The following is a 26,251-nucleotide window of genomic DNA, read 5'->3' as shown; positions in this document are numbered from 1 at the left end:
GTGAATAGGGCACCAAAAGGTTTTCAAGCCCATGGCCCACATTCGTGAAAATCAGGCCCTTCTTGTGTTTCTCAATGATTAACTAAATATGCTCAATTTTACTGGAGAACAAACTAGTCATATTTTTGTAGAAAAGTGATGTGTAAACCATCATTTTATATCTAAAACATGATTTTATGAATAAAAGAGAAGGAAACAAGTTGATAATTTTTGGGTTCAGCAACCAGAACAAGACATGGATCACTTGCTGTATCGATCAATTGGTAAAATAAGTTAAATGCAGAATACTGGTTAACAAATGAGAAGCTATTTTTATTGTAAAAATTATTTTAACATCTGTTGTTTTAATAAGATTTTATCTGTGGAAATGCCACTCTAGAAAAAAAAGCCTCAACTGCCTTTCTTCATAAAGTCAGATTCGCTCTATTCTGGAATTATGTCAGAAAATTCTCCATTTTTACCATCTTTAGTTTGATAAAAATCATCCCTTGTTAAGAAATAAATTTTTCTTTAAAAAAAAAAAGTTTGCGCTGCTAGTGACCGTCAGATAGCTTTGCATGAAGGGCAGAAAGATACTCAGTAAACATGGAGCAGCTGCATCAACAAGGTCTTCCCAACTTCTGACAATGTGACAATCTTTTTTGTGAATTCATACCTTACTTCTTTTTTTTTTAATTCAAGTTAATCAGTGTCTGAAAAGTATTTAAATCCATGACAGCAGTAGGAAGTTGTGGATCTAAATGTGCTTTTTCTGTCCTTTCAGCTGTCTGCTATGTTAGTTGGTTTTCTTTACCACAAACATATCTGTGTAGAGTCAGTAATCTAAGGATTCTGTCATCTGGGTTTTAACTTTTCTTCAGGTTTAAGTTTCGTCCCACTGGATTGATTTGAACCAAAGTTGTGAAGTGAAGCAGAGAAGAGCAGCAGACGGACAGACGATGCCACCATCTCTCTGCTTTGGCAGAACATCTAATGTTGTCATTACGCCCAACAAAGAGACGCTTTGTTTAGCGGAAAAGCAGCCGCGTTTTCTCCACACCAGACAAGAACAAACTCCGGCACAGAGCAGACATGGAGGCCTTTATTGTTCAACTTTATTTATAGTACAGTGCCACATCGCTCAGCCGCCGTCGACTCTCCGACACACATTAGTCAACCACTTTTAACCACCATCATGCATACGAACACACACACACACACGCGCACGAGCGCACACACACACACGCAGTTTCTATGTAAACATTGCAGGCTTTGAAAGAGATAGAAAAAGCAAGGTATTCAACAACTGGTTTCTCTCTTTTCAAGAGTTCAGAAGGGGAGACACACACACACACATATAAATGTTTTGCTTGGTTGTTAATCATTGGGGTTGGGTGGAGGGGCGATAAAAACGTCTGGTCCTCTCTAGACAAACTCGCACACAGACAATTCTCATTCAAGCAAATATTTTGTCAAAGTGTAGTTAAAGTTTTTCCTTACGAATGCGTTCGGTAGGCAAAAGGAACAATAGTGAAATTCAAGTGAAACATCTAGCGCTGATAAAGTTCTTTCTTATAATCCTTCCTACAGGTAAAAGGCCTTGTGTGTTAGTTCCCTTATGTTGTTGCAGAATGTAACGTCTCGCCCGGAGTTGCATTACCTTTTAGCGCGTACGAAGTACAAAGCATTGGTTTTAGGGTAGTATTTAGCATTTTGTTTCTTGTCCATGAGGCCTCCGAAAATGATGAGCTCCCCCCTGCCCTGCACCACAGTGTGAAGGCTGGTCTCTGGAGGCCCTGTGACGGCCGCGGGCGTCCCGTTACCGTAAACCTTCCAGGACACGACCCCCGCGGACTTGGCCCGGGAAATGTCCAACACGTACATCTGCATGGGCTTGCAGTTCAGCGACTGGTACAGCGGTTTGCCAACATTCAGGCTCTGAGGCGGGTGATGGCCGAGGCGCCGCGCTATGGGCGGGATGGCGTGTCCGTCGGCTACTGCGGCTTGCGGGGGGCTGGACGAGGAGGACGGAGGGGTTCCTGAGGGGCCGGTCCCTCCTCCGCCACCACTCATGGGAGAAGCCCCCTGTGTTTGAAGGGAAGACGAAGGTGAAGATGAGGAAGATTTGTTTTTCACTGCCTCCAGGCCTCGCCGTAGGGCGGCGGGGGACACGGCTCCAGGCGGCGTGAGCGGGGAGCCGGAGGGCGGCGTGTGCAGGCCGTTAGTATTTGGGACGTCGTGGTGCGGAGCGGCGGAGGGAGGCGACTCCCAGCCGTAGTCTGTGGAGCCCGGCAGGTGAGGACGGGATGGGGGGGAGCAGCCCTGGGCCGGGCTGGTCCGGGGCGACGGGGACGACCCGTTTATTAGAGAGGGGAGCGGAGGGAGGGGGGGGCTGTCGGGGCCTTGAGACGGAGACGGCTGCTGGGACGAGCAGGGGCTCCCATCTCTGGCGCTTCCTCTGGCTGAGGGTCGCGGTCTGAGCGTGCCCCATCGACCGTTCACACACGGAGCCTCCTCGGCGGCTCCCAGGACAACGCCGGCGGCGCCGCTTCGAATCGGGGACTGAGACCGCAGGGAGGGGGGCTCCGGGCCCAAAGGGGCGGGCGTGGCACTTATGGGGGAAGGTCGCGAGTTAAGACTTGGACTGAGAGGGGCGCGGCCGGAAGGAGCCTGGGAGAAAACCACGACACACTGGCCCACCTGGCAGAAACACACAGGAGGAAAACCACAGGTCAGAGACAAACACACGCAACATGAAGGAAGCTTCACGCCATTTTATATCCCAACGTTACAGGTAAGAAAATAGAAATATTTACCACAGGGTGTTTGGTACCAACCATACAAATAGTTTATATCCATTAAAGCAACCAAAAATAAGAGCAATATGCAAAAATCTACTAATTTTCAGTTTATCGTCCAGGTCTGGACTGACACCGAAGTTTATGTCAAAGATCAAGGTCATTTTACCAATGTTGTTATTTTCAGTGTTTTTATTTGATCGGGAATTAGAATTCATCAAATGCAAAAACATTCAGCTTTCTCAAAAGGCTATCAGAACCATAATCAAAAGAAATATCGTTTAAATAAAGGAGCATAATGTAAGGTTGATTCACAATGTTGGTGACATTTAGTCCTCTTTATAACGATTTCTCTAAAAAATACCTGAAAAATGAACTTATCTGTAATATACTAAAGGGTTAGGGTTAGTCACACAGTTACCTAAAAAAGAATTAATAAATTGTTTTGTTTTTTTTAAATTATAATTGTTATCGTTATCACAGTGGTACCAGAAAACACTGTGATAAATTTCTAAGTCCTCATCGCTCAGCCCCATTTCAGGGTGGTTCAATGGACTGCTGATGCGTGCAAAGTGGAAGTAGGGAAGCATAAAAAAGCAACACATCAGTACGAAATTGATTTGGTACATAATCGGGTTGAAGACTCACTTTACAAGCCGGGTGGCACCATAACTCTGGGGCGCCGTGGTCCTCGTTCTCCACCTGCAGCTGCTGCCACTTCCATGCAGGACCCTCCATGTGGAGGAGCCAGGCGTCTTTCAGAAGCTGAGAACCACAATGGGAAAGAATTAAATAAAATATGAATGTTGATGTTCGCCATACAGGCAAGAGCTTAAACTAGCACTTATAGAAATATATTAACATTCAAGGATTTTTGTGTCCTCATAATGGCATTTGTAATGTTTTAAAAGTTTTTATTCTGAACAGCACTTTGGTCCCTTTAGGCTTTGTAAATAAAGTTATTTTTTAAATGTCTAAAAAAAATGTCTAATCAAGGACAGCTTGCAAATTAGCTTCTGGCTGGAAAACCTTCAGACAAAAAAAAATTGCTTGTTTTTACCATGAAGCATTGTTTACTGTTCCGTCCTTGATTAAATAAATTTGAATAAAACAAAAATAAAATTATTCATATTAAATTGATATTCATCATTTCTATTCTGAAGAACTGCATAAAAACCTGCCGGCCAAACATGTAACAATTTCAGAAAAATTTGTCAAAAGTAAAATCCCATGAAGGCGGCTTCACAACGGAGACTGCGGCAGATGAATGAAACGTCTTGATCACCAGGTGTAGCGGATAAAGGAGTTATGCTCCTGCTACGTATGTAAATACGTCTCCTGCCCTCATGCCTTCAAAGCATTCAACATGTTGGCGCAGCTGTTAGACACCACATCCACCAGAGGGCAGATCTGAGTTATAAATGTCAAATGGGGAAGAAGAAGTTCCACAACTTCCGTCACCATCTTTTTTTCTCTTCTTCTAGGTTGTGATTTTTCAAAACTATGCGTTTTGTAAAATCCCTCAGTGGAAACCCATAATTGTTCTTTAGTTGTCAGTAAATTTGTTAGTTGGGAAAAAAAGTGGAAAATAAAAAAACTTACTGCATTAGGACCGCCGCAGCCTCCCAATATAAGCAACGTCTTCTCATCAATAACAATCTGAGAGGAAAAACAATTTGTATAATCAATTTTCAAAATGTACACAAAATATATATATAAAAAAGTTAAAACAAAATCTATTTGCTTTAAGTAAGAAGCCCTTCGTACTTGTGACTGGCCTCCTCGTGGGTGAGGCGATGGACCCGATGTGGGCGGTTTGGACCAGGACCATTGCTCCAGATCTAGAACCCAGACTTCATTGCTCCTGATCAGAACCAGTCAATAAATAAACAATATTAAAACAGTGGACTGCAAATGGTTTAATTTTCACTCATAATTGTTATCCTTGATACTTCCAAAACGATTTTGTATAAAACTAATGAACTGATGAAATGAGAACCCATCTATAAAGAACAAAATGTTAAATATGTTTTTTATTTCCCAAAGTGACAGACAACAAATGATATGTCTGTTTTTAGATTCTATTTATTTCCTGTTATTACTCTTGGTTGCTATTCTATATGAAGATGGACTTGCTTCTATTTACAGTGTGGACACAACCAATGACTTTTATGTAAAAATACAGACCAAAATGAAGAGTTTCATTTTAAGTTGTTCAATCTGCCTAGATTACATTGTAATGTAGCTAAAACATTACAATATAAGTGTAAACACTAGATTTAGCAGGACTCTGACTTCTACTAGTTCATGAATATTAAAGGTCTGCAACTTGTGGCTCTTGCTTTACTTTTGATTAGTTAACCAATAAAAAATTGTCATATTTTGAATTTTTTTGTAAGTTCTTATGAAAAGTCTAAATTTAACAGCAACAATGGGCATTTAAAAGTAACTAGCTTCAAACTATGAAGCTAGTTTGAAGCTTCATAGTTTTCAAACTAGCTAAAATGTGGAAAAGGAAGAAAGAAAGGATCTTTCTTCCTTTTCCACATTTATAGAAAAGGTTCACCTCAATACATTTTGTAATAAGAGGATTCATTTTGTTTTGAGAACTACAAATAGAAATCAATGTAAATTTAATTTGTTAGGTTTCACAAACCATTTTATGTAGCAAATATTTAGAAAATATTTTTTTGCGGCTCGTAGCAAGTTTTATTTTGTAGCAGCGGGGGCAAAAGTGTCTATGAATGGAAAGGATTTCTGACCCCTGACCTCTAGCAGCTGTGAACTCCTAATTGTTACTCTGATGAGCTACAATATTTATCCCCACCCACATCCTTTCACAACCAACCACACACATTTAAATGTACATGCACACTGCTGACTTTACAGTGCATTATAGTGCGATTCATAAAATAATCATACATCTGTCGTGCTCCTAACGATCCCCCGAACACTATCATGGAGTTTCCTATAACAGAGGACGAGTGGCCTGCCATGGGTGGCGGTCCATGTGTCGTTACTATGCAGTTCCACCTGAAGAAATAGAAGAAAAACAACACAAGAGATGATAAGCAGCTTAACTAAGACATCAAGGCTTTGTCTAAACCGCACCCTCTGGATGACTGGAGTTCATCTTACCAGTTTTTTGAAGGTGAGTAGGTGTGGATTTCATCAAAGAACCTCTCTGGCTGGTGAAGCGGGTAAGGGCTGGGGCGCGTCCAGCCTCCAAACAGCACCAGCAGATCTTTGTGCATCACCAGAGTCGCTCCAGCTTTTGGAGACGGATAGGAGCCTGTGGGAAAGAAGACACAAATGAAGCTAACATTTAGCTGAAGACAATGCTTGATTGTTAAAAGAAAATAGGACAACGCATAAAAATATAAAAGAACGTCTTTAAACTGGGCAGCTGGTTTATAACTTGGAGTTTCTGTTCCTGCTCGGTTGTTACCTGAAGCTAAAGGGCGGATCCACTCTTTACTGTTGAGGTCCAGTCTCCATAGGTCATTAAAGGCAGCGTTGCAGCTACTCTGAGTGCAGCCTCCGAAAACATACATGGATTGATTTGAGTCATAATAGCACGCACCTGAAAAACATTAAAAAAATAAAATAGAAAAAAAAAACAAGATTACTGGTACAATGTTTAAAAATCATTAGGGATTTGTTGCATACAGCTCCTTGCAAAAATATTCATCTCCCTTTTTCATATTTTGTAACATTGTAAACATAAACCTATATGTGAGAGACCAACACAACGTGGTGCAGAACAAACAAGTGGAAACAAGACGTGAATCTCAAGGTACTTTTTAAAAGTTAAAAGTCTGAAAATTGCACTTTATACACAGCCAACTACACTCTGATATCCATAAATAAAAAAGAAAGGAAAGTTTTAATCAAGAGAAAGAAAGACACAGTAACTCTGGAAGAGCTGCAGAGATCTGTCAGCTACCAGCTGAGCACTCCAAACATTGGGCCTGGAGGAAAACGTGGCAAGAAAAAGCCAAACTACTGTTTGCCTCTAGTCAGCAAATAACTAGATGAATCTCTGGAAAGTCCAAAAATGAACTTTCACACTCCACACTCCATGGTGTGACGTTAAGACACCCGAACACACCATGCGGTACTCATGCTTTTCTTCAACAGAAACAAGAAAGGAGTTCAGAGTTGAGTGGAAGGTGGATGGAAACAGAACCGGGCGATTTAGAAAGAAAACATGTTACAGTCTCCAAAAGACTTGAAAGTGGAGCAGCGGGACAGTAATTACAATATAGCCAGAGTTACAATGGAATGGTTTCGTTTAAAAATATTAAAATGTTAGAACCTTACAGTCTAGACATCCAAATGAGTGTCTGGGACAAGACTTGAAATCTGATGTTAACAGAAGCTTTCCGTCCAATCTGCCCGAGATATTTTCCTGAGAACTATAGCAGATATAAAGTACTGGGGACAAAACTCAAGACAATGTTTATAGCTACATTGTATCTACAGAATTGACTGAATACAAATTCACATCTCAAACTGTTCAGATTCTATTCGGGATAGATTTTGGACACCATGTATCCTTTTTTTTATCCACTTGACAATATATGTTACTTTATGTTGGATTTCTAGATAGAATCTTGAAAAAAGGCTGAGGTTTGTAGTTGTGATGCGACACAGTTTGAAAGAGGACCAGATGTATAATTATATAATTTGTGTGTTGTAAAGTCTACAAATGATATTCAGACATCATGAATTTATTTTGAAGTTAAATTTAGTTATCTCCAGTCTTTAAAACTAATAAAAGTGTCACTTCTTTATGATACGGTGACCTTGCAAAGAACTTTGGCTCCACCTTTAATTGCAGGAGTTAAGTGGGGAAAAGTTATCGACTGGCTTCAGTGATATAAAACCATGTATACTGACTGTGTGAAAAGCGCTGAGTGATGGGGGTTCCAGGATATGGATATGTCCGGCTTTCCCATTGGATATTTCCCTCCTGGACAGCTCTCAAAAACCCATGATAACACTGATAGGCAACACCTGTTCAGAAAAAAACGAGATAAAGCAACACAGAAAAGAAAAGCTTCCCAACCGGCAAACACACCTTAGCGCTGTTATTTTCACATTAACCAAACATGGTGTGACACTAATCGTAATGGAATCAAAATTTGACAAACTCACCCTTAATAAGACGATACCACTGCTTACACACAAGTGCGGCGGTCTTATGCTCCTGGTAAGGTGAGAGGAAAGATAAAATATATTCCAGGACTTCCTCTGGCAACTCGACCATCGACCTGCCCTTCCCTTTGGCACCAGTGTCCATGTTCCCTTCCTGACTACAGGTCCCCATCTTTCCCTCCACCTCGTCTCTTAACGCAGCAGTCTCTGCACCCTCATCCTCAGTATCCATGGCGACAAAGTATCCATCTTCATTGTCGGGGGAAAGGGACATTATTGTCTGTTGAGACACATGAAGACATGTTGATGACGTACAGTACAGTGCTCATAAACTTGATTATCACCAAATTTCATGCAGTGATGGGTCAAAGTGTCACTTTCTCCTTTAACCTGGGGTAGATTTACCTGCTTTGTTTGGTTCTTTCTACTGAATCATAACGACGACGAAGCCTTGCATTAAAATGAAACAGATTTGCTCCTGCTGAAAAATCTTAGCGGCGTTATGAAGGTGTGACCAGGGAGAACATTTTCTGTCACTGCGTGTATAACGGCTCAGATAATCGGAATAGTTGATTCTTCAAACTGTTCGGCTTCGTTCGTCCCAGTTTGTTCTATTAGCCACGTCTAGCTAGCTATCTTTAGCCTCCACATAATAAATGAATCACTGGACTGCTAATGCTAACTACTTTCAAAAGCTTTCTACTGCTTCCAAAGCATTTTAAAGTTGTATAGTGTTAAGAGATTATATAGGTTACTTCATGCATAAAAACACAGTTTACCAGCTGGAAGCCGACCTGTTAACTTGATGAATTTAACGGTTGATCCTGGTTTTATAGGATATGCTAACGCTAGCTAGCCTACCAGGTGCAACCAGGCTAACAGTAGTTACATGTACCAGTTCATCTTCAACTGACAAGCTTTATAACACATATTTTCCCCAAATTATACTTTCCTGGCAAATTATGAACATCTATTAGTTCTTCTATGTCTTGCCGACATGACATCCACAGTCAGCATCAGCTAGATGCTACCTCCATTTTTGTCAGTGTATATAATCGTTGCTAATATTAGCCTCAGTAGAAGGACTGTGTACGTCAGGGTTCTCCGCTGAAATGTTGCTAATTTTACTGTGTATTAGTGGGGGAAAAAATCCGGTTCATACCTTTGTTCCAGGTCAGTTATTTTCAGGGCTCTGGGTGTGTATATGTCCTCCTTCTCCCCGGTTATCAGCTCCGCTGGTCCCTGTGCTGCCTCCATGCAATCGCCATCTTCCGCTATAAGAGAGCAGCTCCTTCCCTCAGTAGCGGAGCTCCGCTTCGGAACAGAGTGTATAAAGGCGGGGGATGTGTGTGGCACCAGGGGTGGGTCTCATCAGGCCCAGGCTCTGCTCTCCCAACTGTTGATCAAAGAGGAAGACATATGTAATTTATAGAGATAGATATGTATGTATATTGAAAAAACGGTGTTCAGGTTTTATGACAAAATATTGACTAATTGATAGCAATCAGTCTATTTGTTTAGTGTTTGTTGACCCACAGAAGAGTTGGAAACTCTGTACAAAGATCTCTTGTTTAGACTGAAGTCTCATTTGCAATCATATTTTGGGCCACCGTGTTAAAAAAGCTAAGCAAGCTGATAAAGAACCTTGAATCTTACCTAGGGCTTGTTATGGAGTCTATAAAGCTGATTGTACAAAGGAAGGTTGATTAAGTCAAAACAGAATAGGAAAACATAATCATCCTATTCAACAGCAGCATTTCTTCACTCAAAGGCCTCTTCAGATGCACTGAAGAGCAAAGCCCATGCTATAACTCACATTCACCACTGTAGCATCCTATCAAGATTCTTTGAATTGATTAGAATTGAAATGAATGACTCCATTGTTGTGTCCTTGGGCAAGAGGCTTCACCTGCCTTACCTGCTGTTGGTAGTCAGATGGCCCACTGGCGCCGGTGCCTGGCACCCTTGCTTCTGTCAAACTGCCCTACTGTACAGCTACAATGTAGCTTACCACCATCAGTGTGTGAATGGGTGCATGAATGACTGAACAGGAAGTTCTTTGGGGTCCTCTGGTCTTGATAAAGCATTATACAAGCACCGGTCACACATCCATTACCAACATAGAAGTTTGCAGAGTAACGCCTGGCGTGTCAGTCAGGATGCCTGTTTCTGTCACTTGCCTAGGTAAAACATGACATCAGGATGCACACTGGGAAGAAGACAAGCTGGCAGAGGCAATGATGGTGCAGGCAATCTTCTGGGAAAACTTGTACTGAAATCTACATTGAGGCATCTCTGGATGATGAAGCTTCTCACCTCATGTTTAGGGTCCAACTAGCCAGTTACCCTCTTGAATCTGGGCTCTTGTTCTTACGGTCATGATCTTTAACTCTTGATTATTCAGAAGTGTCCACATATCAAAAAAAAAAAAAACAGTAGTCGTTGCTTACCATTGTAGTGCTAACTGCTGTTAGCAATATAGCACAATGACAATGCATTTCTCAGTATTTTCTGCACTTAAACACTGAAAGAGCATAATCACAAATTGATTTTGTATAATGAACCACCAATTTTCACTATGGTATGAGCACTGCAACCATACTGGATCCTCCATTCAGGACTGCTTTGCAAACAATTTCCCCTGTTGGAAGTAATTTCTGGCTACCCATAATTCTGACTTCAGCGTTGTTATAGAGCACACAAAGGGAAATATGTTTGAACACATAAATAAAGAGAATAAAATCATCATGTTCCAGTATCACAATCATTTGCAAATCCAAATTGTTTTCTGACTTATCACTAGAATGTGGTAAAATCATATGTAACAGCAATACTAGATCTGGGTCCAGACTCCAGAAACAAACCAACTTCAGCAACTGTGCACCACAACTGGAACTCCAAAAACCACTGGTGTAGTTGTTGTAAGCTGCTAGACTTGCAACTGTGTAAAAAACAAGTTGATAACATTGTTTTTATTGGTATTCTTTGCATTTAAATAATCAGAAACATACCTTAAAATAGTTGTGATAGGTATGCCACTAATTTAGTAAGATTCAAAATGTCAGAAAAGCAAATAAGGTGTTTATTATGGAGATGCTCAAATCAATCAGCCAATTTGTCCTTGATTACATCTGATTGGTGGGATTTTTCAGGCCAGAAACTTAAAAATCTGAATAATAAAGCAAACTAGGAACATGTTTTGCTTGATAAAGGTTTAATGCTTAATAAAAGGTTTAATGTTATACTTTCAAGAACTTTTCTGAACTTTAGTACCACGAATAAGGTACAAAAGTACTCCCGAGTAAGTCATGTTTACATGTGTAGAGAATACATTTTGTTTTTCATTTTACTTTTACAAATACACAAATTTGTTTAAAAATAAAGAGTTAATATAATATTGCAATTTGCCCAAAGAAGGTCTCATTTATATTATTAAGGCGTCAAAACGCTGATTTTTCGCGAAACAAGTGTGGTTGAAATATGACGCCATCTTCATTGGGTCAGCGTCATTCGTGTGGCTAACTGACGTTACAACGTCATTTCCGTTCCTCAGTCAAAACGGTTACATTAGCTTAGCAGTGGGTCTTATCCGACTGAATCTCTCCACTGTTTGGTGAATATTTCACAAATTTTCTTTGCTGTTAAAGTGACTCCGCTTTACCTGAAAGGGGTCCTGGCGCAGAATTAAAAGTAACCGGAAGTCGGGTTGAGATTGTCATTTCAGTTGAGCGTCAGGCTAACACGCGGCCAAATAAAGGTTTACGGATTTGTTCCTTCAGCTTACCCCAGAGCAGAAAACCAAGTGAAACCCGAGTCCCCAGTAGGTCTGCCCGGCCTAGCCTTACCGTCTCATGCCATCAGCTGGGACCGGATATAGTTTTCCGGAGGAGCGAAGAGGCAGCCTGCCAGAGTCCTGCTAAACATGGAGGATGAGGAGGTAGCCGAGAGCTGGGAAGAAGCTGCGGACAGTGGGGTGAGTTGGACTAACATTTTTTTAACAAGATAGTGCTGATTTCAGGTTTACAGTAAACTAATCACATGGCAGAAAACAACTGGGACACTGCAAATGTTCAGTTTCCAGCTAAATAAGCAATTTATTTTTGGCCTCATTTCCTTATCCATGTTTCCTGGGTCAAGAGTTTGATTTTGCAGGCCGAGTCCGTCAGGTATTGTCATAACTAAGCTTGTTTTCACTTCTCCTCTACTTTTAAATTAGTAACGTTTTTAAACATTATGGCACCGGTAAGTGGGAAAAACAGTTTGAATTATACGAAGTAACAACTTTTTCCTAAGCCACGTTAGAGCCGCCTATTGCTGAAATAACAGCAATGCGGTCAATTATTATTCTCACTTTTTTTTCATTTTCCTAAAAAGATTCTCTATTACTGGGAACTTTATGCATAATTTATCTTCCTGTTTGGAGTAACGGGCAAAGGTCTTTTTATTAAGGTAACAAATTTAATTATTTATGGTGGTGATTTTGTAGATAGAAGTTCGTGTCTGACTTCCATTTTATTAAAGTGGGGAAAATACACTTTTTTTTAGCTTCATATCATGTTGTTATGTTATTCCATCATCTAAAAACATACCTGGAGTGTTTTTGATTCTTTCATGCATGTTTGCGAAATCCTTCAATCTCCCAAGGCAACCATTCAGGGACGATCCAATCGGTTGCTGCTCTCACTCAGCTCCTTCAGACTAGCGGCAGCAGCAATTGGCAAGCTGCGCATATTTTGAGTTCATCATAGAAACTACTTCTCAGTCCAATGTTGCTATGAATAGCTGTAAACAGCATCATGGAGGAGCATTGTGATGATGTGCTGAAGTAGGAAAGTGTAAGAGCTTCTTAAAGAGACACAGGCCAATTTCATGGCGTCAAATTACAAAGTTAAATTTCTTTTAAGTTATTTTTGATGTATGGGGCATTTTTGTAATAAACTTATTTTATAGTGCTATAAGAAAATGCATAACACCCACCCTTTAGAAAAAAATAGTTTTACTATATTACAGTTAATTTAATTTAATTTTGGCAAAACTAAAAGCCTCATTTTCAGTAAAAGAAGAGATCTATTTAAGACTAAATATAAGTGTGAAACTTTAATTAAAATACAAAAAGCATTAAACACAGTCTGAATGATTTGACATTGAAACATTAGGATCCTTTTCTTTCTCATTATAATCTCTTTGCATCGCTTTTAAGTGCTAGCACTCCTGTTGGATGCCAATTTAAAAATAAATGGATAAATCTGACTTGAGAAGTAATAATTCAATACTTTTTACCAAATTTTTGATACATAAACTCTTATAATTTACTCATAGTTTTAATGTATTTTTAAGGAAAATAACAATGTGTAAAATGTTAGCTGTAGTTTCAAAAACCTTGTTAGTAGTTTAATTATCTATACTCTTAATGCTTCTAAATATCAATCAATCAAATCAATCAAATTTTATTTGTATAGCACATTTCAGCAGCAAGGCATTTCAAAGTGATTTACATAATTAAAATAAAAACAGAAATAATCAGTGAGAAAGAGAGAGATTTAAAAAAAATAAATAAATAAAAATAAAAATAAAATAAAAAAAATAAAAATAAAAACAAAAAAACAATATATACTCGTATCACTGTTGTGTGTTGTTCTATGGAATTTAAAATGGTTATTTATCTTTTTGTTTTTATGAATTTTAACACAACTCAGACTAACCACACTGTGTTTGCTGAAGAATATTTTTTTCTAAAATTGATGTTAGTTGTAGATTTACTTTTCCAGAGGCTTTTGTAGTGAAAAGCTGAGAGTGTTCATAAGTCATGGATGAAGTCAGTGCTGCGCTGTTTGCATAACTCAAACAAAAATGGCAAGAATTTATCTAAATGTCAGCTTACTCTGTTTTTAAATGTCAGCACGCCTCATCTGCCGGAGGGCTTGTGTTTTAAATACTATCAGTATGTACTCCTACATGTTGCTTCACGTGTTTCAGATCACATAGATATCTAAATACAAATTTACAGGTCACCTAACTGATAATGGTTTGTTTCCCTTTAGGAAATTGAGAGGAGACTTGAGGCAAAGCTAAAGATAAATCAGGAAGCAAAGTAAGTGACCAATCCCTAAATTACTAGATTTTTCTTTTAAGAAAAAAAAACAACTCACGTGGTTTTATTTTTGCAGGAAGACCAGTTTAAAGTCTGCTAGCTCCCCGGTGCGAACAGCGATTGTAGTCCAAGACGACTCCCTGCCGGCGGCGCCTCCGCCTCAGATTCGGATCTTAAAGCGTCCTTCCAACAACGGTACAGGTGGGAACTCTGCGTCCTCTTCTCGTCCCTCGCAGCAGATGAAGTCGCTGGCCCAACGGGAGGCAGAGTACGCAGAGGCCCGCAGGAGGATTCTGGGTAGTGCTTCTTCAGAGGAAAGCCCTCAGGACAATCCAAGCCAGGACCGGTAATGCATCGCATCAGTAGCAGTAAACATGCACAACATCCATCTCAGTAGATTTTTACGTTACTAAAGTGTTAAATTAGTGAAGTTTATCTATGTATTTTAAGATATAGAGTGATATATTTGTAAGAAACTTTTCTTAATTTGTATGATTATGGCTTGCAGCTCGACCTCGACTGCTAAGTGTTTGTCTTGTCGCGTCAACAGGGCTTCTCGTATGAATGTGCAGCAGCAGCCGTTGGAAATAGTTCGTCCAAACAATCATGCGATCCGTCAGCCTTCCGGTCCCGATGGCACCTCCGGCTTCCGGCTCTGCAGATAAACTGAAGCTGCTTGCTGCGAAGAAGCCGCTGCCTCTTGGCAAGAGGCGGAGCGGGGGAGAAATTAACGGGGTGTTTTGCGTGATTTCCAAAGAGCAGAGTGGTGGGATGACATCAAATTTACCTAAAATGAGGAGTTAAATTTACTTGTCCACCATCTCTCTGCTTTGCACGCTCCGATTGGATCTTTGCCTTTTGCCTTGTCTTTTCCCTCTGTTGAACCTTACAAGGCGGCTGGCCAGAGGTCAAGGATTCAAAAGCCCCATCGGTTCCACATTGGGAACAGGCTTAAATCTCTCACCCCACGCACACTGTGATACTCTGATGTGCGCTCCGATTTTAAATCTGCAAAGTGTTCGTCACTTCAGGGAGAACGAGGAGAACGAGACGAGTCTTTTCTCCCTGGCGAAGCGCACGGGTCACAGCTGGACCTCCACCAACAGGAAGGCCTCAGCGAGTTGAGAGGAAGTGGACCGCACAGTGCCAAGAACTGCCCGTTTAGCTGACCGAGTGCAAGGCGGTGGAACGCTGCGCTGACTGGACCTGTCGAGTGAAAGTGCACAGTGCCGAATAATGTGTCTTAGTCCTGCAGATGGTGGCTCAGAGCAGCGGGGAGGCAGCCTCTGGCCAAAAACCGTGATCAGAACCACGGAGTCACTAAATCTGTTTCTACAAGCAATAACAATGAAATTACTTCCTGGATTTGTTTTTTTAATTTGTTTTTTTTTGTTTTTTTTGTGCGTGTGTTTGTGTGCGTTTTGTTTTAAACTGTTAACATTGTTTCTCCATGGTTTTTTTTGTTTCTGTTATAGCATTTTTAAATAAGAAGATTTGTTGGCTGTTTAGAAAATAGGCTGCAATAAAAGCATTAATTTGCGATGTCGTTAATTTGATCACGTTTGAGGGAATTGTCAATTAGGAATCAGAATTTCTAGTGTTTCATTGTTCTTGCGTCAGCAGAAGAAGCGTTGGAGCGCTGATGGCGGCATCAGGCCAGAAAGACGTCGAGAAAATATCAGAGAACGTAACTTTGAATCAGCGCTTTGTGGAACGAAGCCAAATTTATCTTCCTGGTTTTGACGAAAGTCTTCCTGGCAGGTTTCTTCTTTTTTCTTTTTTTAAACGCAGCAGGGTTTTTATTGTAGCGTACGCTTGTTTTCCACCGATTGAAAATGGTTTACAAAATCCATAACATGATTAAAAACTGAGGAGTTAAATGAACTGACAGCTGGCGTTCCAATAACTAAACTCTAAGTTTGTCCCTTTGCAGTTTTGACCACTTCATTCCCACCAAACTTCAATCTTCATCCATCAGGGAAGCAATTTGATGATTGAAGTAACTGTTTATAATTGTACTAAGGACTCTTAAGGATATGTAGCTATACGACTCCTATAAAACATTATTTCTATCATATTTCAGTAGAATCAATTGGCTTCCATGGTTATCAGAACTGTAAATCATGGAAACTGTTCAGAAATTAATTGGAAATATGTTAAAGTAGATGCAAGACTTGAGCTTTTTGTCTATTTCTCACTTTACAAAATGGAAGTAGAAACTGACTGAGTCGCGACTCGACCTCGAGCCTTTGAACCTTTTGTGACTTTACGCCTTAAATTAACCCACCTACCAACAAACACAAGTGGAGTAATTTGGATTACATTTGAAGCCGTTTTAGTGCTTGTACACAATAGTTGTTTTTTTTAGAAAATTCACAGCTGCATTCAGTTTTTTTTTTTCTGCTCTGAATGCAGTTTATCTGAACCTTTTTAGACTCATCAATGTGACGCCTCCTATCTGGAAGTGGTTGCAGGTTGAGATCTACTGTCCAGCAGCTCTAGTCACTGAAATGCTTCATTTAGACGTCATTTGTTTACCTTTATGAGTTGATTTACTCTGTTTCAGGCAGCATGGATCTGGACCTATCACCTTAAGCTTTAAAGGAACCGTTCTCTGGGATTTGGATCGGTCGTGTTCTTTTAGCAGAGGTGTGTGACGTTACATCGTCTGGCTTTTGAGGCAAAAAGGATTTATCACTTAAAGCTGATGTGCAGTGTGATCAACTCATGATGTTTATTGCAGATATTCACAGCCGGTTGTCTAGTTTGATGCCCATTTGATGTCATTGTTTTAAAACTTGAAGAATCCAAATGAAATTCGAATACCCTTTAATAAACATTTAAAGATACTGTCTAGAATATTTTGTCTTTTCTCTGAATTTTACTTTGAATTTGTTGATGGATGCAGACTTTTTGTTTCTCAGCAAGTGGATTGGCTTTAAATTGTTGCCTTTGAAAAGAGCGGATTTATCTAGAGATGTTTCAGCAACTACAGGTTCTGTTTTCGTTTTCCAATTAAACATTGAACAGTAAACAATCTTGGACCACAACAAAGGAATTGAGGCACTTTCCAAAAAAATTCAATCCTGCATCCATTCCCATTAATCCCAGTTATCAAACTGCAGTAAAGTAAATTATTCAAGGTAGTTTAAAAAGTTTCTAAGGAAGCCCAGCAGATCAGCATCTCTAGTAAAGATGCAAAAGATAAAAATAAAAAGCCTGCAGTAGAATAATCTCACTCTGAAGAAAGGAACTAACATCTTTTCTGTGCGAATGAAATGTAGAGAAATAATTGTTTTAAAAACTGGTGGCAGAATAATGTGATCAACCTTTATGTAAAAAAAGGACAGCGTCTCGTTTTGTAAAAGCAGCTCATTGTTGGAGTGTAGATGAAATTTACTACTGTAGCTGTTAAAGCTTAAAATGTATTTACACAGCTTACACATGCAGCGCCTATAAAAAGTATTCACTCTCTTCTATGTTTTACTCTTAGTATTGCTATTACAAAAAATCATGATCAACAAAATGTGACTTTTTTTTTTTACAGAAATTACAAAACGAAAACCTTTTAATGTCAAAGTGAAAACTGATTTTCACATTAAAATATGTAACATAAAATAAAGGTTTACATAATTATTTCAGATTTCAGACAGGCTTGCACATCTGGACGCTGTTCCTCCATTCTTCATCACCAAACTGTTCAAGCTCTGTCAAATAGTTTTTCTCCTCATGGAGGCGCCAGCCGTTTTCATCTGGCAAAAGTTTTGGACTGCATCAAGCTAATCTCTCTGGAAAGGCTGCAGTCTGCTTCTCTACGGAAGCTGCTTGCTGCCAAAACAAAAATCCAAAACAAGCAAAACTGTCTGAAACTTTAAATAACATTATTGTGTTCTGGCCTTTAACCCAGCGGATCAGTCAAACACCAGCAGAGGAGTGTTGCCACCATGATTAGCTGGCTGAGATCATCCTCTGGGATGAGAGCGTTTCAGCTCCCTGTAATTTGATGATGCAGGTGTTTTGTGTTGGTCGTGTCTGCAAAAGGTCAGACATGTCAAATTATGAGCTTAATGGATGTGAAAGCCGTCATCAAAACTCTTTGCAGCATCAACACACAGATCCAACAACAGTCACAGTACAAAATCCTCAATAACTAACTGCTGCACTTTAACTAATATATTTACTTGCAGACGTCTAGATCAGTTCAAGAAGTTATAGAAAAAGCCAACATTGCCAAGATTTTATCCCATTTAAGCACTAGATCCTAGTTCAAGGACGTACAGTCTCTAGAGTTGTAAGCTTTGAAACTGATTTTAAGACCATAGCTGACATTGAAATGTTCATTTTAAGGATTAAAAATTGGCTAAATACTAACTAGATTTGTACTCATTCTTAAATATAGTGATTGTTTTGGTTCAGTACATTGTTTTCCATCTTTCTTTTTATCATTTTGTTATATTTACTGTTGATCTTTTCATTTTAATCAACTGTTAAATGTTTTTCTAGGGATAAATGTTGCAAATTATATATATATATATATATATATATATATATATATATATATACACTGATGCAGACATTAGATTTTTAAAATCTATGTTTTTGTCTCTCTTCCTCTCAAATAAACAATAAATTAAAATAAACTAAATTCTTCCAAAAGATCACAGACTTATAAATCACCACCAGTCAAAGACTTCATTAGCTGTGGAGGAGATAAAATACCTCAAATGCCTTGATTGTTGTTTGAAATATTACTTAGTAAACAAAAGTGTCTTAAAAGCTCAGAGGACAGATCACAGCTTTGCACAAATGATGGAAAAGATACACAAAATCAAAAAAGGCCTTGAATGTTTCAGCTGGTACAGCTGGGAGCACACAAACTATAATACCTGCTACTGTAAAGCAAACTAGTGGCTGGTAAATCTAAAATTGTGAGATTTGTCACCCTATTTAATAAAAAATAAGTATCAAGATAATTAACTTGATATGAGCTCATGTAAAAGTAGTAAGTAGCCATCCAAGAAATTACTCAAGTAAGAGTAGAGTATTTGGTAAAAATGTCTACCGAAGCACTGAGTAACATTATAAAGCATTTTGGTGTTTAAAGGACAAAAATGACAATAATTTATACAAGTGCAAAAAATACCAAAAGCAGGGAACATTTTTGTTTTCAAATCAGTTTCTGTCAATAAAAAACTTTTGAAACTTTAAGAAAAACTTCAGGTGTGTGTCTTTGGTGAATTTTTGATTAAAACATGTTTGTTTTTTATTGAGAGGGTAGAAAATCCAGAAATTGTACTCAAGTAAGAGTAGAAATACTTCATATTAAATTACTCAAGTAAAAGTAAAAAGTTCAGTGTAGATTTGGCTTAATATTGGCTTATTTGTCAAAAAGTAATTTTTTTCAAGAGTTATTCAAGTAAATGTAACTAGTTACTACCCACTCTGGGTGGAATTGACCCGGAGATAATAAAAGGACGTTGAAGTCATTCAATCTACAATGAGAAAGAGTAGAAAGTGTAAAAAATAATCTTATCTCATCTGCTGCTCTTTTCCTGGAAAATGTCGATCCTGTTTTCCAGTCAATGGCCGCATTCCTGAAACATCCCGGCCGCAGGGGGGCGCTGTTTGGATCCAACTCCGCGGCTTCAACGTCAGCCGAGCAGCAGCAGCAGAGTGGAGGCCCGTCCATTGAAAGTCGGAAGTTGTCTTTCAGGTTACTGAAACTTTCCAAAATGGCAGAGGACAACACTTATGAGTCGATGCTGTGCGTGAAACCAGAAGTCCATGTTTACCGAATCCCGCCGCGGTCCTCCAATCGTGGATATCGGTGAGAAAGTTTCTCTCTGAGGACTCGGAGAAAGTGCTGGTCAGCAAGCTAATTTATTATTCATGATTCCATTATCGGACAACGGAGCTGTCAGAACTACTTAACAGTAATTTTGTTTGTGAGGTTCAAAATAGTAGTAAATGCGATACACCCTTCCGGTTTTAACTGTTAGCTGAAATTAGTTACCATCTTAACCTCAGGACATTTATGTTGGCTGAAAAAAAGCTGGCAAATGGATAGAAAAGTTGGAAACACTAGTTCACGGAAATGTGACACCAACATCCTGACGTGTTTCATCCTCGCTGCGTTCAACAAATTGGTTTCATCTGAAGCTGAAGTTTTCAGTTGAGACTGGACTTTTCTTCTCTATGTGAAGTTTTCTTGCCGTTATCGTCCGTCCGATAATGGAAGCAGGAATGCAGCGTTTTCAAATCAGCACAAGTGGATTTCTTTTCTTTGTGCTGTTTCTGCTCACAAAGTCGCTGTTGCTGTAAGCTGTAAGACTCCTGTCATGTTGTTCTGTAAACTCAAACTGATGTTTATGCTCCTAAGTATTTGGACTTACTCATACACTCCCAAATCCACCTAAAGCTTGAGGGGAACATTGTGATAATGAGGGGGGAAAACTAGTTTTAGACGAAGCAGCAGTCCAAATAGGCACTCACTTTGGAGTTTAGTCGTAATAAAGACCACAATGTGCTGTTGAAAACAGTAGGGAAATAATTTAGCTTGTTTAACAGTTAAGCTATTTCACTAAAATGTAACTTTGCTAAAACATTCAGAACACTTTACATTTTCCACCTTACAACTTCAAAGTAAGCAAACTCCAGGCCTAAATCCACTTAGGCAAAACATGGCAAAGCTGTTCAGGGCTTAATTATCATTTTAAAGGAGCTGCAGGTATCATGCTGTAATCACGACCAGCCCATCCTGATAGAATGGAACTGTGTTAAAATGAACCAGCAAATGGATAAATATTGTTTATCGTGAGAATATCATAGTAAAGCATTTTCTCTTCTTCTTGCAGTCCTTAATTTCACTTCCCCCTGATGCGAACAGCTAAAGCTGCTGAAACGGAGACTAAATCACATGTTCCAGATAAATACGGATGACACAAACCGCCTTCCCTTTCTGATTATATGTGTTTCCTGTTGTTTCTTTCTTGCCCTTAGCGCTGCTGACTGGAAGCTGGATGAACCAGCGTGGAGCGGGAGGCTGAAAATCACCGCCAAAGGCAAGAAGGCCTTTATCAAGTTGGAGGACAGAAACACAGGTGAATACTTTTAAAACGACAGAATGTTATCAGGACAAAGCAACTTCTTCACTGCTTGTTTGTGTTGATGATCATTAAAGACTAATGTAGTCAAATCATGTTTTAGGGTTGATTTTCTTTTACATCATCTTGATGTTTTTGTATTACTTAATCAACGGCCCGATCCGGGTTTCTGCTCAAACGTTGCTTCATCTATCTGTTGTTTTTGTTTCTGCGTTTCTCTGCAGGAGAGCTGTACGCACAAGCCCCGGTTGAGCAGTATCCAGGCATCGCAGTGGAGGCCGTCACAGACTCCAGCCGGTACTTTGTCATCCGGATAGAGGACGGAACGGGTGAGAACATTTCTGATTTAAGAAAAGAAAAGTAGCATCAACTCTATCCAGTATATAACTAATAGTAGTTTTAGTTAATTTGGTTACTTTATCCTCTTTGTATCCCTGTATTTTATAGAATTTTTTTTATTTATAGAGTCTGTTTTTCTTTCCTTTTTGTCTTTTCAGGACGTCACGCTTTCATCGGTTTGGGTTTTGCTGACCGTGGAGACTCGTTTGACTTCAATGTGGCTTTACAAGATCATTTTAAGTAAGAGGAGAACAAATGCAGTAAAGACCAAAAGTACATACGAAAATATAGACGGCTTGCATTTAAGATTAAAAAAAGAAAACACTTGGTAAAAATGCTCCACCCAGAAATCTTCATGTGGCGTAGTTTTAACTTCACTGGGTTCAAATGCTTTTTAAAAAAATCCATTAAGCATATTTTGCTATCTAATTATTAATAAGTTAATAAATTAATAGACAGTTAATATACAAATGACTGCAGAAGGACTGCTATGTTATTGTATTTTAGGCATTAAAATGTTTTTCTTATTTTAAAAAGAAACTGGATTATTAGTTTATTTGCATTTTTAATGTATTTCTAATATTGCATAGAAAAAGCTGAAGTGGTTAAATGAAAAATCGGCAAAACGTACCAGTTTTTTTTATTGGCTTAATTGCTTAATCCTCTGAATAATCAATTACTAAAATAATCGTTAGTCGCAGCCGTTATCGCAGCACATCTTTAGTTGTCTGCTGATTTAGTTTCCCTTTGGGATCGATAAAGTATTTGTTTTATTTGTTTGTATCTCTAAAGGTGGGTGAAACAAGAAGGGGATCTTGCGAAACTGGAGGCATCTCAGAGTTCAGCGCCTAAACTGGACCTGAGCTTCAAGGAGGGACAGACCATCAAGATCAGCATCGGGGTGAGCAGAAGGAAACGCAGCATGGACGATCACATGATTAACGAAACGGGCTGATATAAACATGCAGAAACCGATCTGATCACTTCAGAACATCAAGAAGAAAGAAGCGGGCGGCGCCAAGCCGCGGCCTCTGGGTGGCGGTCTGCTCCCTCCCCCTCCAGGAGGAAAAGCCGGTGGCAGCGGCGTCTTGCCTCCACCTGGAGGACTGCAGACGCTCCCAGCTGCTCAGCCCAGCACCGGTACCCGCCCTGCTCTCCAAACGCATCGACTGTAGTTTATATTATCCGGAATATCTCCGTCGTTCTAACCGGATTTCTGCCTTCAGCTCCGCTGTTGGACTTGGGTTCTCCAGTCGCTGCAGCCCAACCCGGCTCTGACATGTGGGGGGATTTCACATCTGCTGGCTCCAAGTATGTTTTCCTCTTTTTAATCGTGTCTTTGCCGTCAGCTCTCATTCCCTCGTTCCAACTCACAGGGTTCGTACGGGTGCTTGAAAATCCTTGAATTTAAGAGTTTCCAGGGTTTGAAAAGTTCTTAATTTCTGTATAAAGTCACTGGAAGTGCTTGATATTCAAACTCAGGCACTTCGGTTCCTTTAAAAAGGAACTGGATCATTAGTTTATTTGTATTTTTAATGCACTTCTAATACTGGATAGAAAAAGCTTAAGTGGTTAAATGAAAAATTGGCAGAATGTGCCAATTTTTATATCTGATTAATTGATTAATCATCCGAATAATCAATTACTAAAATAATCGTTAGTTGCAGCCTTATCGGCTGATTTAGTTTCCCTTTGGGATCGATATATATTTTTTATTTGAATTTGTTTGCATCTCTAAAGTTTAGTAATAAAGTTCAGTGTAACATTTGGTTAAAAGCCTAAATTTGGAAAGCACCTTTTATAGTTGAAACCAGATATTCAATGCTAATAAAAAGGCAATTTTGTTCTGTCTGAAGTCAAATCTGGATAAACTTTTGTTGTTTTAGGTCATAAACAATTACTAAAATAATTTCTATTTGCCAAAAACCTATCAGTAATTTGTCAGTGTCTTCACAAACTCTTCTTCAGTTTGTTTGCATCGTGTTTATCTCCAAAGTGTGGAGCTGGAAACGTTTGAAAGCTTGAAAAGTGTTTGAATTGTCCTGCGGGAGGCGAGAGCGAACTCATTTCTCCTTTTTTCACGTCTCCGCCCTGCAGCTCCAACCAAGACGCCGCCAAGTCAGGATGGGTGCAGTTCAGCTGAGCAGTGAGAAACAAAAGGCCTCCTCTCAGGTTCCTTACATTCCTGCAGACAGGACGATTGTTGACATAAAGAAGCTTGAGAACAGAGGACGTGTGCGGAGATTTTACAGTTTCATTGGTGAATTTTCTCTGCTCCGGTGCAGAGCCGCCCGCTGACCAACACACTCTAAAGGAACAAAAAGTTAAAGTGGATATTTTTACAGCTCTCCTTTTTCGCTCTCTGCTATGCAGTAGTTTACTTCTTAAAACAAGGGAATCGTCGTCTTGTCACACTAACTGTGTAAGGTATTTATTCGCCGCCTTTAATGGATTGTTCCTTGATTTTTCTAGCTCCGCGTAGTCGTTTCACTGACCTCCTCCAATCAGATTTGTCGCCTCTCTTTGTGACATCACGGTTTGTTTTTCTGTCCCAGAACGATCTCCTCGCACCAACGTCACTCATCTCAAACTTTCACGTTGGGAGAAAGTGTCCCTCGTTCACCCGGCTGTGAAACAGCACTTCTGTTCTCCTTTGTTTTGTTTTTATTCGTGTCTTGTTTAATAAATCACAAAACCTCTCTTAATGTTTGATAATCAATTTTAGGTTACATGTTTCTTTTAAATCATCTTTGGTGTGAAGAATCGATTCTCGTGCTTTCAGTTATGATCGTATAAATGCCTCAGTTATGTCTGTCCTTTCTGGGTCGCGCCTTTTTACCCAAAATGAATCTGCTTTTCTTTCTCCTCCCGATGAAGTGCCTTCCTGGGAAGACCCCTGAAATATATATAAAAAAATGTAAATAAAGTGTATATTTGACAGGTTTCTTGTTTTATTTTGACACTTGCTGTGTCATTGTAGAGAATAATCTCTGATCAGATTTGCAGCTGCAGAATCACTTTATGCAAAAACATCTGGAGTTAGATGTTTTATTCTCACAGGAAACGGAAAATATGAGCAGAGAAAAATATTTATATTTTAAGACCTAATTTCCCTTCCTGTTGTCTAAATGTTTTTTTCCTTCTTATCTTGTTTAATCCATCTTTTCTTCCCTCATTCCTTGTATTTGTCATTCCTTTCTTTTTCTCCTCATCTTTTTTAATCCTTTGTTCTTCCTTTCATTCAGTGGTTTTCCTTGGTTTCTTCTGTCCCCCTCTTTCCATCGCTGCTTTGTGAAATTCATTCTGTTCTTTGTTTTGCACTTTTCTATATTTTTGTTCTTCCTCCTTCCATCCTTCCTTCACTCTTTTCCTTTGTTGTCTTCCTTACTTTCTTGTTTCATTTGTTTCTTTCCTTAGTTTTTGTTCCCTTTGTGTCTTTTCTTCCTTCCTTGTTTCCTACCTGCGTGTGCGTGCGTGCGTGTGTGTGTGTGTGTGTGTGTGTGTGTGTGTGTGTGTGTGTGTGTGTGAGAGAACACGCAATAAATTTGCAGATACTTTTTCGTTCAAACATCTATAAAACACATTGCATGAGTATTTTGGTTTTCTCTGTAAATTAGTTTCCCTTTGTTCTTCATCAAATAATAATTCTACATAATTCATATTTTACTAATATGAATGGGTTTTAAACAAGAAATGTATTTTAGTAAAGCAGGTTAAGCATTTTACAACCAGTGTGTGCTGCACCAGCACAAATTAGAAATGTGATTTAATTCTCTATATTTTTTAGAATTTAAAATCTTAAAAGTGTTTTGGTATGTTTATATATCAGCCTCCTTTACTTTGATATTCCTAAATAAAATCCTATTAAAACCTGCTTTGAAACGGGTTATTTTTTTTAATCATTTACTAACATTTCTGTAAATGTGCCACAGTTAGACAAATTATGGTACATTGTTAAAAACAAAAGTTTTATAAAAAAGTCTGATTTTGTCATTTGGTATAAACGATAAATACAAACAAAATTTCAACACAATTATTATAAACAATATACGAAATAATTCAAACTGATCACTTTCAAGCCAGAATAAAGAACTATTTGAATACATACTTTTAAATGTGTCTGTCGCTTGAATCGCCTCTGTGTTCAGGATGTATTTATATAATCTGTCGGAACACAAAAACTGTGAGAACCCCGCAGTTTTTCACAAGGACAAATGACAATTTCAGCAGGAAAAACTGAACTGAATCCACCAGAATTCACTAAAAAGTTTGAAAAAGTGGATTGAATTAATATTTTACAGCGTATTTGAGACCCGGTGGTTAATTTGAAAGTGACTGTGTGGGATCCTGTGATGGCAGCAGCAGCAGCAGACCATCATGCTGGGTGAACTGGAAGTCCCTCCCCGGAAAAAGCATGGAGAAGATTTCGGAACAAGAAGGCAGCAGCTCCTGCAGACATTTAGTGGTCTAACTCCTGCTGCCGCCCCTGGATCCGGGATTTATTTCTGCATTTATGGACCACAAAGAGGACTGTGAGGGATGGAGGACGGAGTAAAAAGCTCGGAGCAGATCGAGGAGTGGAGGTGAGGCTGTTTGTCAGAGAGGGAAGTGGATATCTTAACTGCTAGAGCCGCTGCTAGCGATGCACGATGCGTTTTATACCGATTCCTACCCCGATGCTGCCTGAATAGAATGTGTTTCAGAGTTTATATTTAAAAAATAAAGCTTTAATGGTTTATGAAAAGAAGACAAAAAGTCTCTGATTGCTGCAGCCTCCTCGT

At 39.2% G+C, this 26,251-nt stretch overlaps 3 protein-coding genes across 5 annotated transcripts; 2 read left to right on the top strand and 1 right to left on the bottom strand.

The window, feature by feature from the left end:
* Positions 1-1,059: 1,059 nt before the first annotated feature.
* fbxo42 (F-box protein 42) lies at positions 1,060-11,862 on the bottom strand. 2 transcript variants are annotated; one of them, XM_008409764.2, is made up of 11 exons: positions 11,783-11,862; positions 9,100-9,333; positions 7,938-8,217; positions 7,680-7,796; positions 6,226-6,360; positions 5,916-6,069; positions 5,700-5,810; positions 4,545-4,641; positions 4,380-4,436; positions 3,426-3,542; positions 1,060-2,679 (listed from the first exon to the last, which is right to left on the bottom strand). In XM_008409764.2, exons 3-11 carry the CDS (start codon positions 8,209-8,211, stop codon positions 1,636-1,638), a joined length of 2,106 nt encoding a protein of 701 aa, XP_008407986.1. In that variant the 5' UTR covers positions 8,212-8,217; positions 9,100-9,333; positions 11,783-11,862; the 3' UTR covers positions 1,060-1,635. The 2 variants fall into 2 exon arrangements, with proteins under 2 accessions (XP_008407986.1, XP_008407987.1); XM_008409765.2 differs by lacking the exons at positions 9,100-9,333; positions 11,783-11,862 and adding an exon at positions 8,343-8,670.
* On the top strand, positions 11,448-16,878 carry szrd1 (SUZ RNA binding domain containing 1). Its single transcript, XM_008409763.2, has 4 exons — positions 11,448-11,910; positions 13,979-14,028; positions 14,105-14,374; positions 14,579-16,878. Exons 1-4 carry the CDS (start codon positions 11,860-11,862, stop codon positions 14,691-14,693), a joined length of 486 nt encoding a protein of 161 aa, XP_008407985.1. The 5' UTR covers positions 11,448-11,859; the 3' UTR covers positions 14,694-16,878.
* A 2,717-nt stretch (positions 16,879-19,595) lies between these two features.
* necap2 (NECAP endocytosis associated 2) lies at positions 19,596-24,410 on the top strand. Of its 2 annotated transcripts, XR_533757.2 has the most exons (9): positions 19,596-19,855; positions 21,028-21,128; positions 21,356-21,460; positions 21,629-21,710; positions 22,263-22,371; positions 22,460-22,610; positions 22,697-22,781; positions 23,568-23,897; positions 24,026-24,410. XR_533757.2 is itself a non-coding variant. In XM_008409766.2 (8 exons), exons 1-8 carry the CDS (start codon positions 19,611-19,613, stop codon positions 23,611-23,613), a joined length of 924 nt encoding a protein of 307 aa, XP_008407988.1. In that variant the 5' UTR covers positions 19,596-19,610; the 3' UTR covers positions 23,614-24,410. The 2 variants fall into 2 exon arrangements, 1 of the variants encoding a protein (XP_008407988.1); XM_008409766.2 differs by having other exon boundaries at positions 23,568-24,410.
* The last annotated feature ends 1,841 nt before the right edge of the window (positions 24,411-26,251 follow it).

Source organism: Poecilia reticulata, linkage group LG5 (assembly GCF_000633615.1).
Source record: "Poecilia reticulata strain Guanapo linkage group LG5, Guppy_female_1.0+MT, whole genome shotgun sequence".
Taxonomy (NCBI): Eukaryota; Metazoa; Chordata; class Actinopteri; order Cyprinodontiformes; family Poeciliidae; genus Poecilia; species Poecilia reticulata.
Note: the sequence above shows the minus strand (reverse complement) of the source record. Positions and strands in the feature narration are given on the sequence as shown.

What these genes read in the sequence shown, in the direction of transcription:
- necap2 (XM_008409766.2), top strand. Translation starts at nt 19,611, where the DNA reads ATGGCCGCATTCCTGAAACATCCCGGCCGCAGGGGGGCGCTGTTTGGA. An exon ending in CCGGATAGAGGACGGAACGG is followed by an intron (nt 21,461 to 21,628) that starts GTGAGAACATTT and finishes TTGTCTTTTCAG; the next exon opens with GACGTCACGCTTTCATCGGT. An exon ending in GCTTTACAAGATCATTTTAA is followed by an intron (nt 21,711 to 22,262) that starts GTAAGAGGAGAA and finishes GTATCTCTAAAG; the next exon opens with GTGGGTGAAACAAGAAGGGG.
- fbxo42 (XM_008409764.2), bottom strand. Translation starts at nt 8,211, where the DNA reads ATGTCCCTTTCCCCCGACAATGAAGATGGATACTTTGTCGCCATGGAT. An exon ending in TACTCACCTTCAAAAAACTG is followed by an intron (nt 5,811 to 5,915) that starts GTAAGATGAACT and finishes CTATTTCTTCAG; the next exon opens with GTGGAACTGCATAGTAACGA. An exon ending in GCTGCGGCGGTCCTAATGCA is followed by an intron (nt 3,543 to 4,379) that starts GTAAGTTTTTTT and finishes TGTGGTTCTCAG; the next exon opens with CTTCTGAAAGACGCCTGGCT.
- szrd1 (XM_008409763.2), top strand. Translation starts at nt 11,860, where the DNA reads ATGGAGGATGAGGAGGTAGCCGAGAGCTGGGAAGAAGCTGCGGACAGT. An exon ending in AAGAAGCTGCGGACAGTGGG is followed by an intron (nt 11,911 to 13,978) that starts GTGAGTTGGACT and finishes GTTTCCCTTTAG; the next exon opens with GAAATTGAGAGGAGACTTGA. An exon ending in AAGATAAATCAGGAAGCAAA is followed by an intron (nt 14,029 to 14,104) that starts GTAAGTGACCAA and finishes TTATTTTTGCAG; the next exon opens with GAAGACCAGTTTAAAGTCTG.